The 17299-nt window shown below is 35.9% G+C and overlaps 1 protein-coding gene across 1 annotated transcript; it reads left to right on the top strand.

Moving 5' to 3' along the window:
- The first annotated feature begins 3036 nt into the window (after positions 1-3036).
- On the top strand, positions 3037-8628 carry LOC112742565 (thylakoid membrane protein TERC, chloroplastic). Its single transcript, XM_025791810.2, has 14 exons — positions 3037-3328; positions 3523-3603; positions 4473-4600; positions 4710-4786; positions 5155-5242; positions 5415-5495; positions 5597-5653; positions 5996-6077; positions 6377-6426; positions 6641-6697; positions 6782-6860; positions 7288-7346; positions 7932-7989; positions 8334-8628. The coding sequence occupies exons 1-14, from the start codon at positions 3211-3213 to the stop codon at positions 8423-8425; spliced, it is 1107 nt and encodes a 368-aa protein (XP_025647595.1). The 5' UTR covers positions 3037-3210; the 3' UTR covers positions 8426-8628.
- The last annotated feature ends 8671 nt before the right edge of the window (positions 8629-17299 follow it).

Here is a 17299-nt window from a genome sequence, read left to right as displayed (position 1 = left end):
GATTGATGGATTGAGCAACTTTAGTATAGTAATGAATTTAGTTAAGCAAATATTTGATGATTTGAGTGAAATTTGATTAACATAAGTGAAATTGCAAGTAAACTAGAGTGCAGAAAGTAAATTGGCAGAATCTTAAAGTGCTGAAGGAGTAAATTGCAGAAACTTAGAATGCAAGAAATTAAAAGAGCTGAAACTTAAATTGCAAGAAAGGTAAATGACTGAAACTTTAAAGTGCAAGAATTTTAAATTGTTGAATATAAATTGACAGAAAACTTAAATTGCATGAAGAATAAAAGGATCTGGGTAATGGGAATCAAAAGAGAACTGAAAAATATAAAGTGTAGTAAACTAAAGAACTCTCAGATGACAGAGTTCAAATCAGTCAGTAACAAAACAAAAAAGTGAAATTGCAGAAGAATTAAAATAGAATAAAAATTTAGATCAACTTTAAAATCCTAAAAGAGAAATTGACAATTGCAGAAGAATAACAAAAACAGAAAGAAAATTTAGTTCTCAATTGCTCTCTTAACAAAACAAAAAAGAAGTTTTAGAAGAAAGAAAAACAGAAAGTAAACTATGATCAGATCTCCAACTCATAAAACTATCCAAGGAAAAATAAAAGAAAACTCCACGATGAAGGAATTCAGAAGAATTCTTCAGTCCGAAGTCCAGGACCCAAACAGAAAAGTAAAAATTGCAGAAGAGAGAAAACAAAATAGAAAGAAAAACTCAGATCTGATCTTAATTCTAAAATTCTAAAAAGAAATTAAAAGAGAACCCCCTATAAAATCAAATTTTGCTCCTATTTATAAATTTTCCCCACCTGTCATCAAGCACTTGGAGTGGGCTTTATGGCCTGTGAAGAAGTGGATCAAAATGGTACTTGATTTTTGCTTCCAGGAGAACGTTGTATTCTCAAAGTGAGCGCAGCATTCATTCATCCACGCGCGCATGTCCCTTGCGCGCACGCGCGTCCCTTTGCGACTTTGCTCATTGACGCGTGTGCGTCACTATGAGTCTTCAGCTCCCATCATGCTTGTGCGTCCCTTTCACGCGTACACATCTTCAATAGCGTTCTCTTATTGAGCGATACGTTGGCTTAGTGAGCGCTGTCCACGCATGCGCATCCTCTACATGTGCGCGTGGATAGTAAAATCTCAATTACAGGCTTTCACGCCAGTCACGCGTGCGCGTGCTTTGTTCCAGGTACTCCATTGACGCGTGCGCGTCATGCACGCGAACGCATCGATTGTGGAACTTTGCCTCCAAATTTCGATCTACCTGAAAATGCTGAGTAAATAAACGTAGCGCTCTCTTTGAAAACGAGTGCCAACCACTACCACGTGTACGCGTCATGCACGCGTGCGCGTGGTTCTTAGAAAATTCATCCCTGACGCGTAGGCGTCCTGTGCGCATGCGCGTCGCAAGTGAGCGTGGCGTTCTTTCTTTGAATGCGACGTTACTCTGGAGTGCTTCTCCTTTTCTTCACTTTCTCACCTAAAATCAATCAAACAAGAAATCAAAGTCTCACCAAAATCATAAGAAATTGCATCGTTTATAATAATCACTTAATTCTTGCATAAATCTCATAATTTTGTATAAAATTAATGATGTTTGATTAAATCAAGATAAACATGGAATTCCATTCCAATCACATACTTATTGTGCAAAAAAATACATAAAACCTAATGAAACAGATGAAAAATACTTGTGCAACTAGTATAAGATGACTTGTCATCATCAGGTAAAATAATAAATCATATTTAGTATTTTAAAACAAGTTTATAACAGATTGCAGACTAAACCTAGACCAATTAACAGTATGATAAATTTGGTCTGTTAAGAGCAAAATTTGATCTAATATATTTTTAGCCCTACTTATGATAAAAATAGAAAGGAGACAAAAGATACTAATTTTTTAAAAAGAAATGAAGAGAAAAAAGAACCCATCACATTTTTACAAGTATCTATTAACATTTCTAACTAAGAAAAGAACAAAAGACATTATTTATAGTGATAATTTTTATATATATTTTATTTATTTTTTTTAATAAAAAACTTTATATATTTTTATATATTATCCCAGTATAGAACATACACTAATTTTAATTAAGAGTAATTACTCAAATTAGTTCCTACAAATTTTAAAAGTGGATATTTTAGTCCCTAAAAAAAAATAATACATAGATCAATCCCCAAAGTTTTACTCCAACAGACAAATCAGTCTCCCGTTCATTCTTCAGCAGAGTAATTATCCAGATCAATCCCAAAAATTTTAAAAGCGAATAATTTAGTTTCCCACAAAATTAATACATAAATAAATCCCCAACGATTTCTTTATCAGACAAAACAGTCTCCCATCTATTTTATTTTTACTATATGTCGACCTTCTTTATTATTATTATTATTATTATTATTATTATTAACTAAGCTTTGTGCATGTGGACCATGATACTAGCATATTAATACACTCTTTTTATTAGAAACAAATAAGGTGAATAATGATGTTTTGAAATCTAAATTAAAACACTTTCTTTTAATACAAACATGTTTTTAAAATAGGACATCTTTTGATTATATTAAATACAAAACTATCAAATAATTTCAACTTTAAATTTTTGTAGAATAATTTCTAATAATTTTATTATTATTATTATTATTATTATTATTATTATTATTATTATTATTGAGTGAACATATATATATAAGAATTTAATAAATAAATTTATTATTATTTTTGTTGAAAAATATAAAAAATTATGATATAGTATTATCATGCAGTTAATAATAATTATTTTATTTTTTTTGTACGGAAGATTGTGATGTCTAACAGAAAAAGATATTGGAGATTAATCTGTATATTAATTTTTTTGAGACTAAAATATTTGTTTTTAAAATTTTTGGAGACTGATTTAGATAATTATTCTCCTAAAAAATGAATTATGAACTCTATTAAAATAAAATCTAAAGACTAAAATATCGTTTTTAAAATCTTGATACTCGGTAATTACTTTTTGTTAAAAACTTAAAATACGAGATTTTGCTGCCTTGATCTGTAGTGCTGGCACAACGCAAGGCAACGCAACGCAGCGTGATTGGGTAATATCCCTCGACCCTCATGTCGTTATCTAGTTCCCAAAGTTCTTATTCTTAGAAGAATGAAGTCACCACCAATCGCTCACTTACGCACAGCAAGAAGAAAAGAGAGATATGGGATTAGCCTCCGTTGTTCACAACGGCATCAAAATCCCATTCAAATTCCAACACAGTGACAGGGTTTCACTCTCACACTCCAAATTCTCTCCCCTCGTCTCTTCCTTTTCCTCTGGTCTATCCTCTCTTCTTTCTATTTAACTTCATATCCTAATCATTTATCGTCTCGTCTTCCTTTTCTATAAATTCCTCTCCATTTATAAATTATAATATAACATGAGAGTATCTAATCTTAATTTCCTTTTTCTTTAGCACCTGACAAATTCTATACTTTTACAAAATAATAATAATAAAAAAAATGTGTGGCAGATTGTCATTCTCGCGGTGCTCTCTTTTTTCCAATTTTGGGCTTCAAGCGAGTAGTTAAGGATGGTAGATTAACTCCCTCAGGTAACTATCTCTGAATAAAAAAGAAGAATTATTTAATTTTTTGTGGATTTTGAAATGTTCATAGCTTTCAGATTATTCAAAATGTAGAAAATGAAAATCAGATTATGCAAGCTCATGACTTGATTTGCTGTTCTAGGTTTGATAAACGATAATAGTGCTGACAACTTTGGCCTGAATGTTGAATGAGCTGAGGCTAAGCTTAAACTTTCGACATTTCGAATTCGATTTATTAGTTCATGCTCTTTATTGATACACATATTCACAGTCAATTTCGTTGAAACAATTAATTGAACCAATAACACTTGAGTTTAAGGTGTTAGTATTTGATGGTATTCTTTTACTGACTCAGTTTTATTTTGTAGCCGAGTGTATGTGTGAAAAGAGATATATTTGTTGGATATTATTCGTTGAGCTAATACGGTTTGGATAATGGTCAATGACCAAATACTAATAGTATGTTTGTTTTTTGGTTCATTGAGATTCGAGTGTTTCTGACCATTGGAGTGGTTGTGCGCTTGAGATTGAGCTAAGAAAATAGGTTTAATATCCCATTGCCAGCCCTATGTATAGATATCTATTTATGAAAGATACCTCTTTCAGATGGAGGCTAGGTTAATCTTTTTGGGTGAATCCCCCTCCCTATTACCAAAGAAGGAGATTAGCCCCCTTTATTTCGAGCAGCATCAAGTTTGCTTTTCCAATTGGTGTTCTCTCCAGGAGTAGAACCCATGTTAACTATAGGGTTGTAGTGTTTCTGTCATTGTGCCAACAACTTTGTTCATATAGCGCATCTAATTCTGGTGCTGTTATCTCATTTTTATGATATTTTTGTTGCATTATTTATAAGTGATAGTTGGATGAACATGCAGATGTAAAGAGAATCTACGCTCAACCAAAAGAAGACATTAGCAAGAAGGAGCCATCTAAGGATAAAAGTACACAAGAGTCTCTGGGAGATAAAACTTACAGCTCTTCTGTTAGAAATGTGGTCTTATGGGTTGGAAAATCTCAGCTAACTGTAGTTGATTAATTAGTTTTAGAATGCTGTCTTTTGTATCTTATTTGTTTGTTTATGTTCAAGTTAGTTTATTTATGATTTATCATAGGTGAGTGCGGCAGTGGCATTTGGTGTTGGTTTGGGATTTAAAGAGGGTGTTGACAAGGCATCTGAATTCTTCGCTGGGTAAATTATACAGTTCTAGCATAACTAATGTTCTTGAGGAATCAGACACAGTAATTAGCAAAATTTCCGTTTCCTTATCCGTTACGATGTGGCATGCTCTAGATGCTTTCATGCTAGTTTTAATGAACCAGACTTCATCTTGTGTTCTTCTTCTCTAATACCCTTCTTTATATGGGCCTAGAATAGTGTGATTACTAGACTGATCCAAAGCAGGAGTTAAAAGTTAACACATGTTGGATGTTTATTTATAATAACTATGGTTAGATAAAATATTTTATACAAATCTTCCATTCCTCTTTGTTTTAACTTTCTTCAACTTCTTATTGTATTGAACGGGATGGTGGCTTTTGACCATTGTGCACTATTAGATACATATTGGAGCAAAGTCTTTCTGTAGATAATCTCTTTGTCTTCGTTCTGATATTCAAATACTTCAAAGTGCCAATTATGTACCAGGTGATGCATTAACTTCTTTGCCAACATTTTCTTTCTGGATAAACTTGTTGCCATCTTAAACTATGAGATATTCCAAATTGTTGTTGCTCAACTCGTTAATATTGCATCAAATATTTAAAAAGAAAATCTTTGATTGCAAATCAGTTTTTCACTTACTTCTTATTGAATACAGAATCGTGTACTTTCTTATGGTATTGCTGGCGCAGTTATCTTTCGCCTAACATTAATACTTCTTGGAACAGCCACCCTTGAGGTATATTTTTCTCTTATCATCTCTATATATTTTCAGTTAGTAATTGGTTAAGCTTAAACTTTCTAATCATCCTGTATCATTTATTATTACACTAATTTCAGACGTTTGAGGCAGTCAACCTTCTATTGGCCGCTATATTACTTTACTCATCATTTAAGGTGAAGATTTGTAATTTCCAATGTGTTCCCCACATATTTTCTTGGCATAACACTTTCTATGTCTATTACTTTAAAAAATCAATGATCCTTAAAGCTTAGAATGTCGTGCAGAGTTCACGTTTCTCTAGCACCAATCTAGGCTTTGACAGGGAAAATGAATATGCCAACTATATCTCACAGTGGAATTAACATTTAATTATGAACACGAGAGTGGCAAGATCGAACTCTTGACTACCTGGTTAATTATTATTGTATCCTATGAATTCTATGCTTCTCATTGTGATGTTCAGAATTATATGGAATATGGATTTGATTGCAGCATTTTCTTGTTTTTATGAATAGCTATTTGCCAGTGAAGATGATGAGTCGGACTTATCTAATAACTATGTGGTGAAGACATGCCAGAAATTTATCCCTGTAACAAGTAATGTTCTGTGGTCATGCTTATTTCTCTCTTTCCCTAGTTGGAATTTGCTGCTGATTAATCCTGTCATCATTTTTTTTTTATATTTTTAATTTAGATTTCTTTTAATATAAATGTTCCATTTTGTACTGCTTGATTAGCGTATGCAGATATATATACAGAACCACGCAGGCATTTGAACTTATATGTTACCGTTGACAAATCAAGATGGGAAAATATGCTGTTAGCTTTTGCATTTTGACTTGGCATGTTTCTACCATTCAGCTTATTGGAGTTGTTTTTTTTTTTACATTTTGCAGCATATTACGATGGAAATCGTTTCATAACAAGTCAAGATGGGCTGTGGAAAGTAAGTGCTTTATAACTGTCCGACCGTCAATTAGTCAGTTACAAATTGATATTACTTCCTTATTGTCTTGGTTCATTCAGTTGCCTTCCCACAGCTCAAAACCCTTGAACTTCGCTGCATTTAGACTCATTGCTTCCCTTCATTTTCAGTGACTATAATCTGGATTAAATTAATTTCAACTTAATTTCTAACAGGGATAAAACATTTTGGGCAGGCCACCCCTTTGCTTCTTACTGTAGCAGTTGTTGAGTTCAGTGACATTGCATTTGCAGTAGGTTTTCTAATCCCTCTTTGCCATTGCAAGCATTTTCTAGTCAATTTGGTACTTGAATGTTGACATGATGTTTTCATTTAGGTTGACTCAATACCTGCAGTTTTTGGCGTAACTCGGGATCCGTTTGTAGTATTTTCGTCTAATCTTTTTGCCATTTTGAGTAAGTTCTGTTGCCTCATTCATTTTTGAATAAATACTAATATATTTGAACTTCGTTCTTGTATAGTTGTATGTCTTAGAAATTATTTCTTCAGTTATAATATTTGACATCTGGATTCTTGAAACCCTACAAGTACTTTTCTGCCATGTAAGGGTATTTCATCAGTTTGATTTTCTCATTGAATATATAATGAATAATCTTATGAATGGTAATTTGTTACAAAAAATGAGGTTCTTTTATTCCACAAAATAGACAAAGAATTAAACAATTTTTCTCTACTGCATGGCCATGTGAGGTTGGACAGGTGAAAAGATTCATTTTTGCTATTTATCTAACTTCTAAGATGTGAATCTGTCTAACAGTCAGTTGTGCAAATTGATTTTCGCATGGATAAGCAATAATAAAGTGCTTCCATATTTAATTGTAGGTTTAAGGTCACTTTACCCAATAATATCTGAGGGCATGTCAGAGTTGGAGTTCCTGCAGGTAAATGTTGACTTAAATTTATATCCCTTTGGTTGGTGCGAGTATTCTTGTGTTTAAGTGTATATATCCCTTAAAAGAAGCAAATATGTTTCTTCTAGACTAAGGTTCAGTTGCCACTCTATCATTGGTGTTTTACTTTAGCATCTTGTCTATGAAGAAATTTGCTACTTCATCTAAATAGTGGTTGAAAATAAACTGGTGCACATGAGCACATAGGAAAGATTGATTTGGATTATGTTCCTTCTGTCATACCTATTTGACTTAAATTCTATCTGTTAATTTATCCTGAAGGGAAGGTAAAATTTTCATTTCAGCAAAAGGGAAGTGGAAGGTTACATTATCATTGCTCTTATTTGAAAGAATAATTTATTTGCATAATCTGCTACTGAGAATCCCATCTTTCACATAGTTTTAAGCTCGAGGTAATCAATCTCGAAAGGTTACCTCGACTTGTGTAAACATAAATCATAAAATGCAATTTGAGAACCTGAACTCGAGTTTGATAACCTTGTTCAGGCTATTCTTTCAATTATGAGTTTGTGATCCCATCCTTCTCACTGATATCTGTCTTTTCGGTCTTGTTAGCCATCCATTGCTGTTGTTCTGGGATTCATTGGGTGCAAGATGATCCTGGACTATTTTGGTGAGTCTGTACTATACAATGAGATGATACTCAATTTGGTCCCTAAGTTCTCACTTGATAATCAGTTTGGTTTTTAAGTTTTAAACATACTCCATTTGATCCCTCACAATCATTAATCAAGTTGGTTTTCTATCACCAATCTAGTTAACAGAATGTTTGCGTGTGTGGTTAACCGCCTTTAAAGCAGTTTTACAGCTAGTCCATTCGGTTAACTGTATTGGCGACGAAAGGTTCACTAACTCATGGTTCTAAAACTCAGACCAAACTGAATATCTGGTGAAAATTCAGGGCCTTATATAAGATCCACTATAATTGAATGTTCACGCCTCCTTTCATTAATACAGGAATCCATGTATCAACGGAGGCTTCTCTTGGATTTGTAGTCATATGTCTTACTACAGGAGTGTTATTAAGTGTGGCCAAGAAATCTGATTAACTTGGTAAAACTCCAAGTTTGGGTAGATTAAGCTGTATTTGATCGCGCATGTTATCTTTTAGACCTTGTAGTTCCATATTTTTATTTGGATTTAGCTATTTTGTATTTTAAAAGCACATTTTAAGAATATAATAATATTTTTTTTAAAAAAAGAGTTTGATGTATTCAATTTATTGGAAATATAAAAAAATTTATTTTTTCAATCATTTCTAGTAAAGTATGTTTCTATAATATTTTTAAATGTCTTTAGAACACATTAGCGAAACTCTATATTTTTCCTTATATTCTAATTTTTTTCCTTCAATATTGGTGTCGACTGCTTTTTTAGTAATGGCTTTAAGGACATGTTTAACGCCAAAGCATGATTGGCCATTAAAATTTACACAAAAAAAAAACACTTTTACTAGTCCTACGGGTCTTTAATTCTTTTTCTTTTTATATTGAACAATTACAAGTTTTATATTTTTTAAGGATAAAGTCTCTAAACACTATGTTTCGAGACATTTCTTACTCTATGGAAGTCTTTGGAGTGAACTAGCCGTATACTCAATTTAAACATGGAAGACGAGTAGATCCAATCTTTAGTTGGTCATTTATTCGCAAATGATGGTATCAGGAATTTTAGTTTCAATTAAATCTCAAAGTGGTCTTTGAACTTGCACTAGGATTTTAAAGTTGTGCCTAAACTTGCATTGGCTCCAATATTGTCCCTGAATTTAATAAAGGTGACTCGCTGTCGCCCCTGAAGTATTTTCCAGTGACGGAAAGATGACTTGGATTGACGGATGCCATGCTGGAAGCTAGGCTGGACTTCCAAAACGACGCCGTTTTTTAATTGGCTCACAAATTGTATAGAAACATCGTCGGTTAGTGTATTAGAGAGGATTTAACATGCAGTGACTATTTCTCTCTCAATCCAACACAGTCTCTTCTTCTCTTTATTTCTTTCAATGATGCTACTTTGAGAAGGATTTTCTCTGGTGTTCTCTGTCAAACAAAGCAAGCACATTCTAATTATCTCGTCTCTATTGCACACGTAGTGGTCTGACGAGAAGCATCTTGATTGTTAGAGGTAACCAAAATAGAAAGGAGAAACAAAATAGCTATTATCTACTCCTCTTTTTTTTCTTAATTATGGCTTTTTCTACATTGTTAAGTCGATATATATTCATTCGTTCATCCCTTTTGTAATGTGTTTTTCTAAAAATTTGTGTTAGGGTTTTCTTCGTATGTTGTTGTTGCATTTTTATTGTTTGTTTTTGTCCGTGATGATGGTAGCTATAGTTGTAATGTGCTGAAAATAGTAGTATGTATGTAGTTTATGCATGTAGTTTATGTGTTTTCATGGTGAGTTAGGGATTGGGGTTATTGTGCCTTCCTAGTTGATGACAATTTTGATGATCATTTGTTATTTGCAGATGGCTCTCATTACTATTGTGTGTCACTATGGGGGATCCTTTGTGATGAGTAAAGACAGTGTCGTCTCATACACTAGGGACCATATTTCAGAGATTCCGAAACTTAACCTAGATCGGCTAGATGTGTTTTTTCATCAGAGAGTATTACAAAGAGCTTGGGTATGATAAGGTGAAACATTCTTGGTGGCTAGTTCCAAACAGACCCTTAGAGACTAGTCTAAGGGAACTAAATTCTGATGCTGAGCTCCTGGAGAGGTGCTTCCATGTTGAAAGAAACCATGGAGAGGTGCATGTGTACTATGAGTAATCTATTCAACGTATTTGGAAGAACCACCATCCAAAACGGGCAGGGAGGTGGTGGTTGAAGTCCCCACCCAACCAGTTTTACTGAGAACAGGACCAAGCTCTAGGGTTATTCCTCCACACCCAGTTCCAAACCCATGTAACCAACCTAAAACTATTGAACCACCTAGCAGACAACCTCTACCATTCCAAACCCAATTTCTATGGCTACTACCCCTGCTCCACCCAACCAAGATATGAACCATATTCAAGTACCAGCTCCAACCACCAATTCAACTCCAATTCCCAAATGTACTCCAACACTAGTGCCAAAGTCAAAACCTACTAAGATTTTCTAACCCAAATGGCCCTCAAAGAATGTGACAGAGAAGAAAGGTGTTACTTCGAAAAAACCTATAAAGAAAGGTGATGCAAGAACAACATTGAATAGGAGATATATAACCTGGGCATTAGCTAAAAGTCATGTGACAAGACATACAACTAAAGGGACATAGTGCTTATAAGGCCGGGGTTGAAGAGAGTTCCAATGATGAAGAGGTTACCAATACAATACTAATAGCTAAAAGGAAAGAGGTTAACAAGAAACATCTTAAAAAAGTTAAAGTTAGTAAATTGAAGAAGGAGATACTCCAAGTTGATGATGCTTTGGTGCTTGAGGATGATTCGGGTGAAGATGATGGGTTATTTTTTGGACCAATGGTAGACCCTAGTTCTAATGTTGGTGTTTATGATGCTCATGATGAATATCATGATGATTTAGATGGGGCAGATTCTTGGTATTCGAAAGAAATGAAGACACCTAACTCAGAAGATGAATTTGGTGAAGTTGAGGATGACGAAGCATTCCCTGTTTTCAGAGAATGTACAAGATTCGGGGAACTCTGCCTAGAGGTATGTATGAAATTCAAAACGAAGTTGGATTTTAAGGAGGCTGTGAGGGAGTACTGCATACAGGAATGTAAGAGAGTTTGGTTCAAGAAAAATGAGGGTGATGTGTAAAAGTGAGGAATGTCCTTGGGTTATCTATGCCTCTAAGGATAGTGAGGGTGTTTGCTGGCAAGTTAAAATCTTTAATGATGATCATACCTGCCCAAGGGAGACAATAGATTATCTAATAGAGTGTGGTTAGTAAGCAAGTTGGTAAAGAAGCATAGAAAAATTCCAAATCTGAAGCACACTAAAGCTTTAACATACTTCAAAAGCAAATATGACTTGGACTTGAACAAGTCTTCCTTGACAAGAGCACTTGGAGATGCAAGGCACATTGTGTATGGTGATGCTGCTGCACAATACGGGATGTTGAGAGACTATGTTGAGACTCCGCTGAAGTGCAACCCTAGATCACCTGTGCACATCTTAACAATTCCTCATTCCAACCCCAAAGAAGAACCCATTTTTGACAAGATATATATTTGTTTGGATGGATGCAAGAAGGGGTTTAGTGCGGGCTGCAGACCTCTAATGGGGCTTGACGGAGCATTTCTGAAAACAAGATTTGGTGGACAAATCTTGGCAGCCATTGAACAAGACGCCAATAATATGCCATTGTCCCAGTGGAGAACACGGAGAACTGGAGGTGGTTCCTTGAGCTGCTGCATGAGGACCTCAGGCCTTACAAACAAAATGGGTGGTGTTTCATTTCGGACATGCAAAAGGTAGCTGATGGGGGAAAAATGATTCCACACAAGCAACCGGCAAGTGAACCGGGTCGCATCAAGTAGTAATAACTCACAGGAGTGAGGTCGATTCCATAGGGATTGATGGATTAAGCAACCTTAGTTAGGTGATGAATTTAGTTAAGCTGATAGTTGATGTTTTGGGTTGAAATTGATTGACAGAATGTAAATAGCAAAAATTTAAAGGCTGGATGTAAATTGACAGAAACTTAAATGGCAAGAAAGATAAATTGCTGAAACTTAAAGTGCAAGAAATTAAAAGAGCTGAAACTTAAATTGCAAGAAATGTAAATAACTGAATCTTAGAGCTCAAGAAAGTAAAATTGCAAAATCTAAATTGAGAGGGAACTTAAATTGCATGAATTATAAAGGAAATTAGGTGCAAGGATTCAAACAGCAAGACAAATCAAATGAAAATTGAACTCAGAGAAGGTTAAAGTGAAGAAAAATAAGAGAAAGTGATTCATCAGGGATCGGAGATATTCTAATCCTTCATAAATCAATTGGGTCTCAACTCCTTCCTTAATCATTTGAGTAGATCTATGGCGGATTGAAGTTGATTGGATCTCAATTTCTTGGCAATCCAATCTCTCTAATCATAATCAATCTTGCCAATTCCTTGATCTAATTGTCATGAGAAGAGGTTAAGTGCAAATCTCTCATCCATAAGCCACACTAAATCTCAAGATCTCAATTCCTCCCGAATAGTGTTGATCAAGAGAGTAGTGAAGGATAGAGCTCCAATTCTAATGCAAGTGATTCCCCTTCCGAGGTTCACACAAGCATTCAATTGAATTCAACCCCCTTCCGGAGTGAAGAATTCTAAATCAAAATAGAATATATCCAATGGCTACAAAAATGAATTGAGAAGAAGAAGAATTTCATTGATTCATTGGAATTACAATAGAGCTCCTCCCCCTAATGAATTTGGGGGTTTAGTTCATCATTGCTCAAGTAAAACCAGAAAATAGAAGGTTGCAGAGAGAAAATGCAGAAGAAAATACCAAAAAGGAAAAATTCAGATTTGTAACTAACTACCCAGCTCCAATTCCTACTGACTAGCTGGTGCACGAAATTGTGATCATCAACAATGGCTCCAATAATTTGGTAGCTCTCACACGTGAATTACACTTAGTCACAACTCCGCACAACTAACCAGCAAGTGTATTGGGTCGTCCAAGTAATAAACCTTACGTGAGTAAGGGTCGATCCCATAGAGATTGTTGGTATGAAGCAAGCTATGGTCATCTTGTAGATCTCAGTCAGGCTAATTCAAATGTGATTGGATTAGATAATTAAAAGATAAATAAAATAGGATAGAAATACTTATGTAAATTAATGGTGGGAATTTCAGATAGGCGTATGGAGATGCTGTGCTCCTTCTGAATCTCTGCTTTCCTACTGCATCCATTCAATCCTTCTTACTCCTTTCTATGGCAAGCTGTATGTAGGGCATCACCGTTGTCAATGGCTACATCCCATCCTCTCAGTGAAAAAAGTCCAAATGCTCTGTCACAGCACGACTAATCATCTGTTAGTTCTCAATCAGGTTGGAATAGAATCTAGTGATTCTTTTGCGTCTGTCACTAACGCCCATCCTTCAGGAGTTTGAAACTCGTCACAATCATTCAATCCTGGAATCCTACTCGGAATACCACAGACAAGGTTAGACTTTCCGGATTCCCATGAATGCCGCCATCAATTCTAGCTTATACCACGAAGATTCTGATTAAGGAATCCAAGAGATATGTGCCCGGTCTAAGGTAGAACGGAAGTGGTCGTCAATCACGCGCGTTCATAGGTGAGAATGATGATGAGTGTCATGGATCATCACATTCATCAAGTTGAAGTGCAACGAATATCTTAGAACAAGAATAAATCGAATTGGATAGAAAATAATAGTAATTGCATTGAAACTTGAGGTACAACAGAGCTCCACACCCTTAATCTATGGTGTGTAGAAACTCCACCGTTGAAAATACATAAGTGAAAGGTTCAGGCATGGCCAAATGGCCAGCCCCCAAACGTGGTCACAAGACCGAATGATCAAAAGACTACTAATACAATAGTAAACTATCCTATTTATACTAGACTAGCTACTAGGGTTTACAGGAGTAAGTAATTGATGCATAAATCCACTTCCAGGGCCCACTTGGTGTATGTTTGGGCTGAGCTTGATCTATCCACGAGCTGAGACTTCTTTTGGAGTTGAACGCCAAGTTGTAACGTGTTTTCGGCGTTCAACTCCGGTTCGTGACGTGTTTCTGGCGTTTGACTCCAGATAGCAACATGGAACTGGCGTTGAGCGCCAGTTTACGTCGTCTAATCACGAATAAAGTATGGACTATTATACATTGCTGGAAAGCTCTGGATGTCTACTTTCCAACGTCATTGAGAGCGCGCCATTTAGAGTTTTGTAGCTCCAGAAAATCCATTTCGAGTGCAAGGAGGTCAGATTCCAACAACATCAACAGTCCTTTGTTAGCCTCCTATCAGAGTTTTGCTCAGGTCCCTCAATTTCAGCCAGAAAATACCTGAAATCACAGAAAAACACACAAACTCATAGTAAAGTCCAGAAATGTGAATTTAGCATAAAAACTAATGAAAACATCCCTAAAAGTAACTAGAACCTATTAAAACTACCTAAAAACAATGCCAAAAAGCGTATAAATTATCCGCTCATCACAACACCAAACTTAAATTGTTGCTTGTCCCCAAGCAACTGAAAATCAATTAGGATAAAAAGAAGAGAATATACTATAAATTCCAAAATATCAATGAATATTAATTCTAATTAGATGAGCGGAACTTGTAGCTTTTTGCTTCTGAACAGTTTTGGCATCTCACTTTTTCCTTTGAAGTTTAGAATGATTGGCTTCTCTAGGAACTTAGAATTTCGGATAGTGTTATTGATTCTCCTAGTTAAGTATGTTGATTCTTGAACACAGCTACTTTTATGAGTCTTGGCCGTGGCCCTAAGCACTTTGTTTTCCAGTATTACCACCGGATACATAAATGCCACAGACACATGACTGGGTGAACCTTTTCAGATTGTGACTCAGCTTTGCTAGAGTCCCCAGTTAGAGGTGTCCAGAGCTCTTAAGCACACTCTTTTTGCTTTGGATCACGACTTTAACCACTCAGTCTCAAGCTTTTCACTTGGACCTGCATGCCACAAGCACATGGTTAGGGACAGCTTGATTTAGCCGTTTACGCCCGATTTTATTTCCTTGGGCCCTCCTATCCATTGTTGCTCAAAGCCTTGGATCCTTTTTACCCTTGCCTTTTGGTTTTAAGGGCTATTGGCTTTTTCTGCTTGCTTTTTCTTTTTCTTTCTATTTTTTTCGCCATTTTTTTTCACAAGCTTTTGCTTTTTCACTGCTTTTTCTTGCTTCAAGAATCAATTTCATGATTTTTCAGATCATTAATAACATTGTTCTTTGTTCATTGTTCTTTCAAGATCCAACAATTTTAACATTCATAAACAACAAGATAAAAAATATGCACTGTTTAAGCATTCATTCAGAGAACAAAAAGTATTGTCACCACATCAATATGATTGAATTAAATTCAAGGACAATTTTCGAAATTTATGTAATTCTTGTTCTTTTGAATTAGAAACATTTTTCTTTTAAGAGAGGTGAAGGATTCATGGAATTTATTTATAACTTTAAGACATAGTTACTAAACACTAATGATCATGAAGTAGAGACACAAAACATAAGTAGACATAAAGCATAAAAAATTGAAAAACAGAGAAATAAGAACAAGGAATGAGTCCACCTTAGTGGCGTCTTCTTCTTAAAGGACCAATGATGTCCTTAAGCTCTTCTATGTCCCTTCCTTGCCTTTGTTGCTCCTCCCTCATTGCTCTTTGATCTTCTCTTATTTCATGGAGAATGATGGAGTGCTCTTGATGTTCCACCCTTAATTGTTCCACATTATAACTCAAATCTTCTAAGGAAGTGTTGAGTTGTTCCCAATAGTTGTTGGGAGGAAAGTGCATCCCTTGAGGCTTCTCTGGGATTTCTTGGTGACGAGCTTCCTCATGCGTCCCTTGGGCTCCATGAGTGGGTTCTCTTGTTTGCTCCATCCTTTTCTTAGTGATGGGCTTGTCCTCCTCAATGAGGATGTCTCCTTCTATGATAACTCCAACTGAGTAACATAGATGGCAAATAAGATGAGGAAAAGCTAGCCTTGCCAAAGTAGAGGACTTATCGGCTATTTTGTAGAATTCATGGGAGTTGACTTCATGAACTTCTACTTCCTCTCCAATCATGATGCTATGAATCATGATGGCCCGATCCACAGTAACTTCAGATTGGTTGCTAGTGGGGATGATGGAGTGTTGAATGAACTCCAACCATCCTCTAGCCACGGGCTTGAGGTCCAGTCTTCTTAGTTGAACCGGCTTGCCTTTGGAGTCTCTTTCCCATTGAGCTCCTTCCACACATATGTCCATAAGGACTTGGTCCAACCTTTGATTAAAGTTGACCCTTCTAGTGTAGGGGCGTTCATCTCCTTGCATCATGGGCAAGTTGAATGCCAACCTCACATTTTCCAGACTAAAATCTAAGTATTTCCCCCGAACCATTGTAAGATAATTCTTTGGATTCAGGTTCTTACTTTGATCATGGTTCCTAGTGATCCATGCATTGGCATAGAACTCTTGAACTATTAAGATTCCGACTTGTTGAATGGGGTTGGTTAGAACTTCCCAACCTCTTCTTTGGATTTCATGTCAGATCTCCGGATACTCATTTTTCTTGAGCTTGAAAGGGACCTCAGGGATCACCTTCTTCTTGGCCACAACATCATAGAAGTAGTCTTGATAGGCTTTGGAGATGAATCTTTCCATCTCCCATGACTCGGAGGTGGAAGCTTTTGTCTTCCCTTTTCCTTTTCTAGAGGATTCTCCGGCCTTGGGTGCCATCAATGGTTATGGAAAAACAAAAAGCTTATGCTTTTACCACACCAAACTTAAAATATTGCTCGCTCTCGAGTAAGAGAAGGAAGAAAAGAAGAAGAAGAAGAAAATATGGAGGAGAGGGGGAGAGGTGTATTCGGCCAAGAAGGAGAAGAGAGGTTTGTGTTCTGTGAAAATTAAGTAGAATGGAGGGGTATATATAAGGAGGGGGAAGAGGGTAGGTTCGGCCATTTAAGGTGGGTTTGGGTGGGAAAGATTTTTGAATTTTGAAGGTAGGTGGGGTTTATGTGGAAGAGTAGATGGATGTGAGTGGTGAAGGGGGTAATTAGGAAGAGAGATTGAGGTGATTGGTGAAGGGTTTTGGGGAAGAGTGTTTATTGGAAAAAGAGAATGAATGTTGAGAAGAGGGGAGAATATAATAGGTGGGGATCCTGTGGGGTCCACAGATCCTGAGATGATCCTGTGGGGTCCACAGATCCTGAGGTGTCAAGGATTTACATCCCTGCACCAATTAGGCATGTAAAATGCCTTAGCATACCATTCTGGCGTT

This window comes from Arachis hypogaea, chromosome 2 (genome assembly GCF_003086295.3).
Source record: "Arachis hypogaea cultivar Tifrunner chromosome 2, arahy.Tifrunner.gnm2.J5K5, whole genome shotgun sequence".
In the NCBI taxonomy this organism is placed as follows: domain Eukaryota; kingdom Viridiplantae; phylum Streptophyta; class Magnoliopsida; order Fabales; family Fabaceae; genus Arachis; species Arachis hypogaea.
This window is presented reverse-complemented; position numbering and strand designations above follow the sequence as displayed.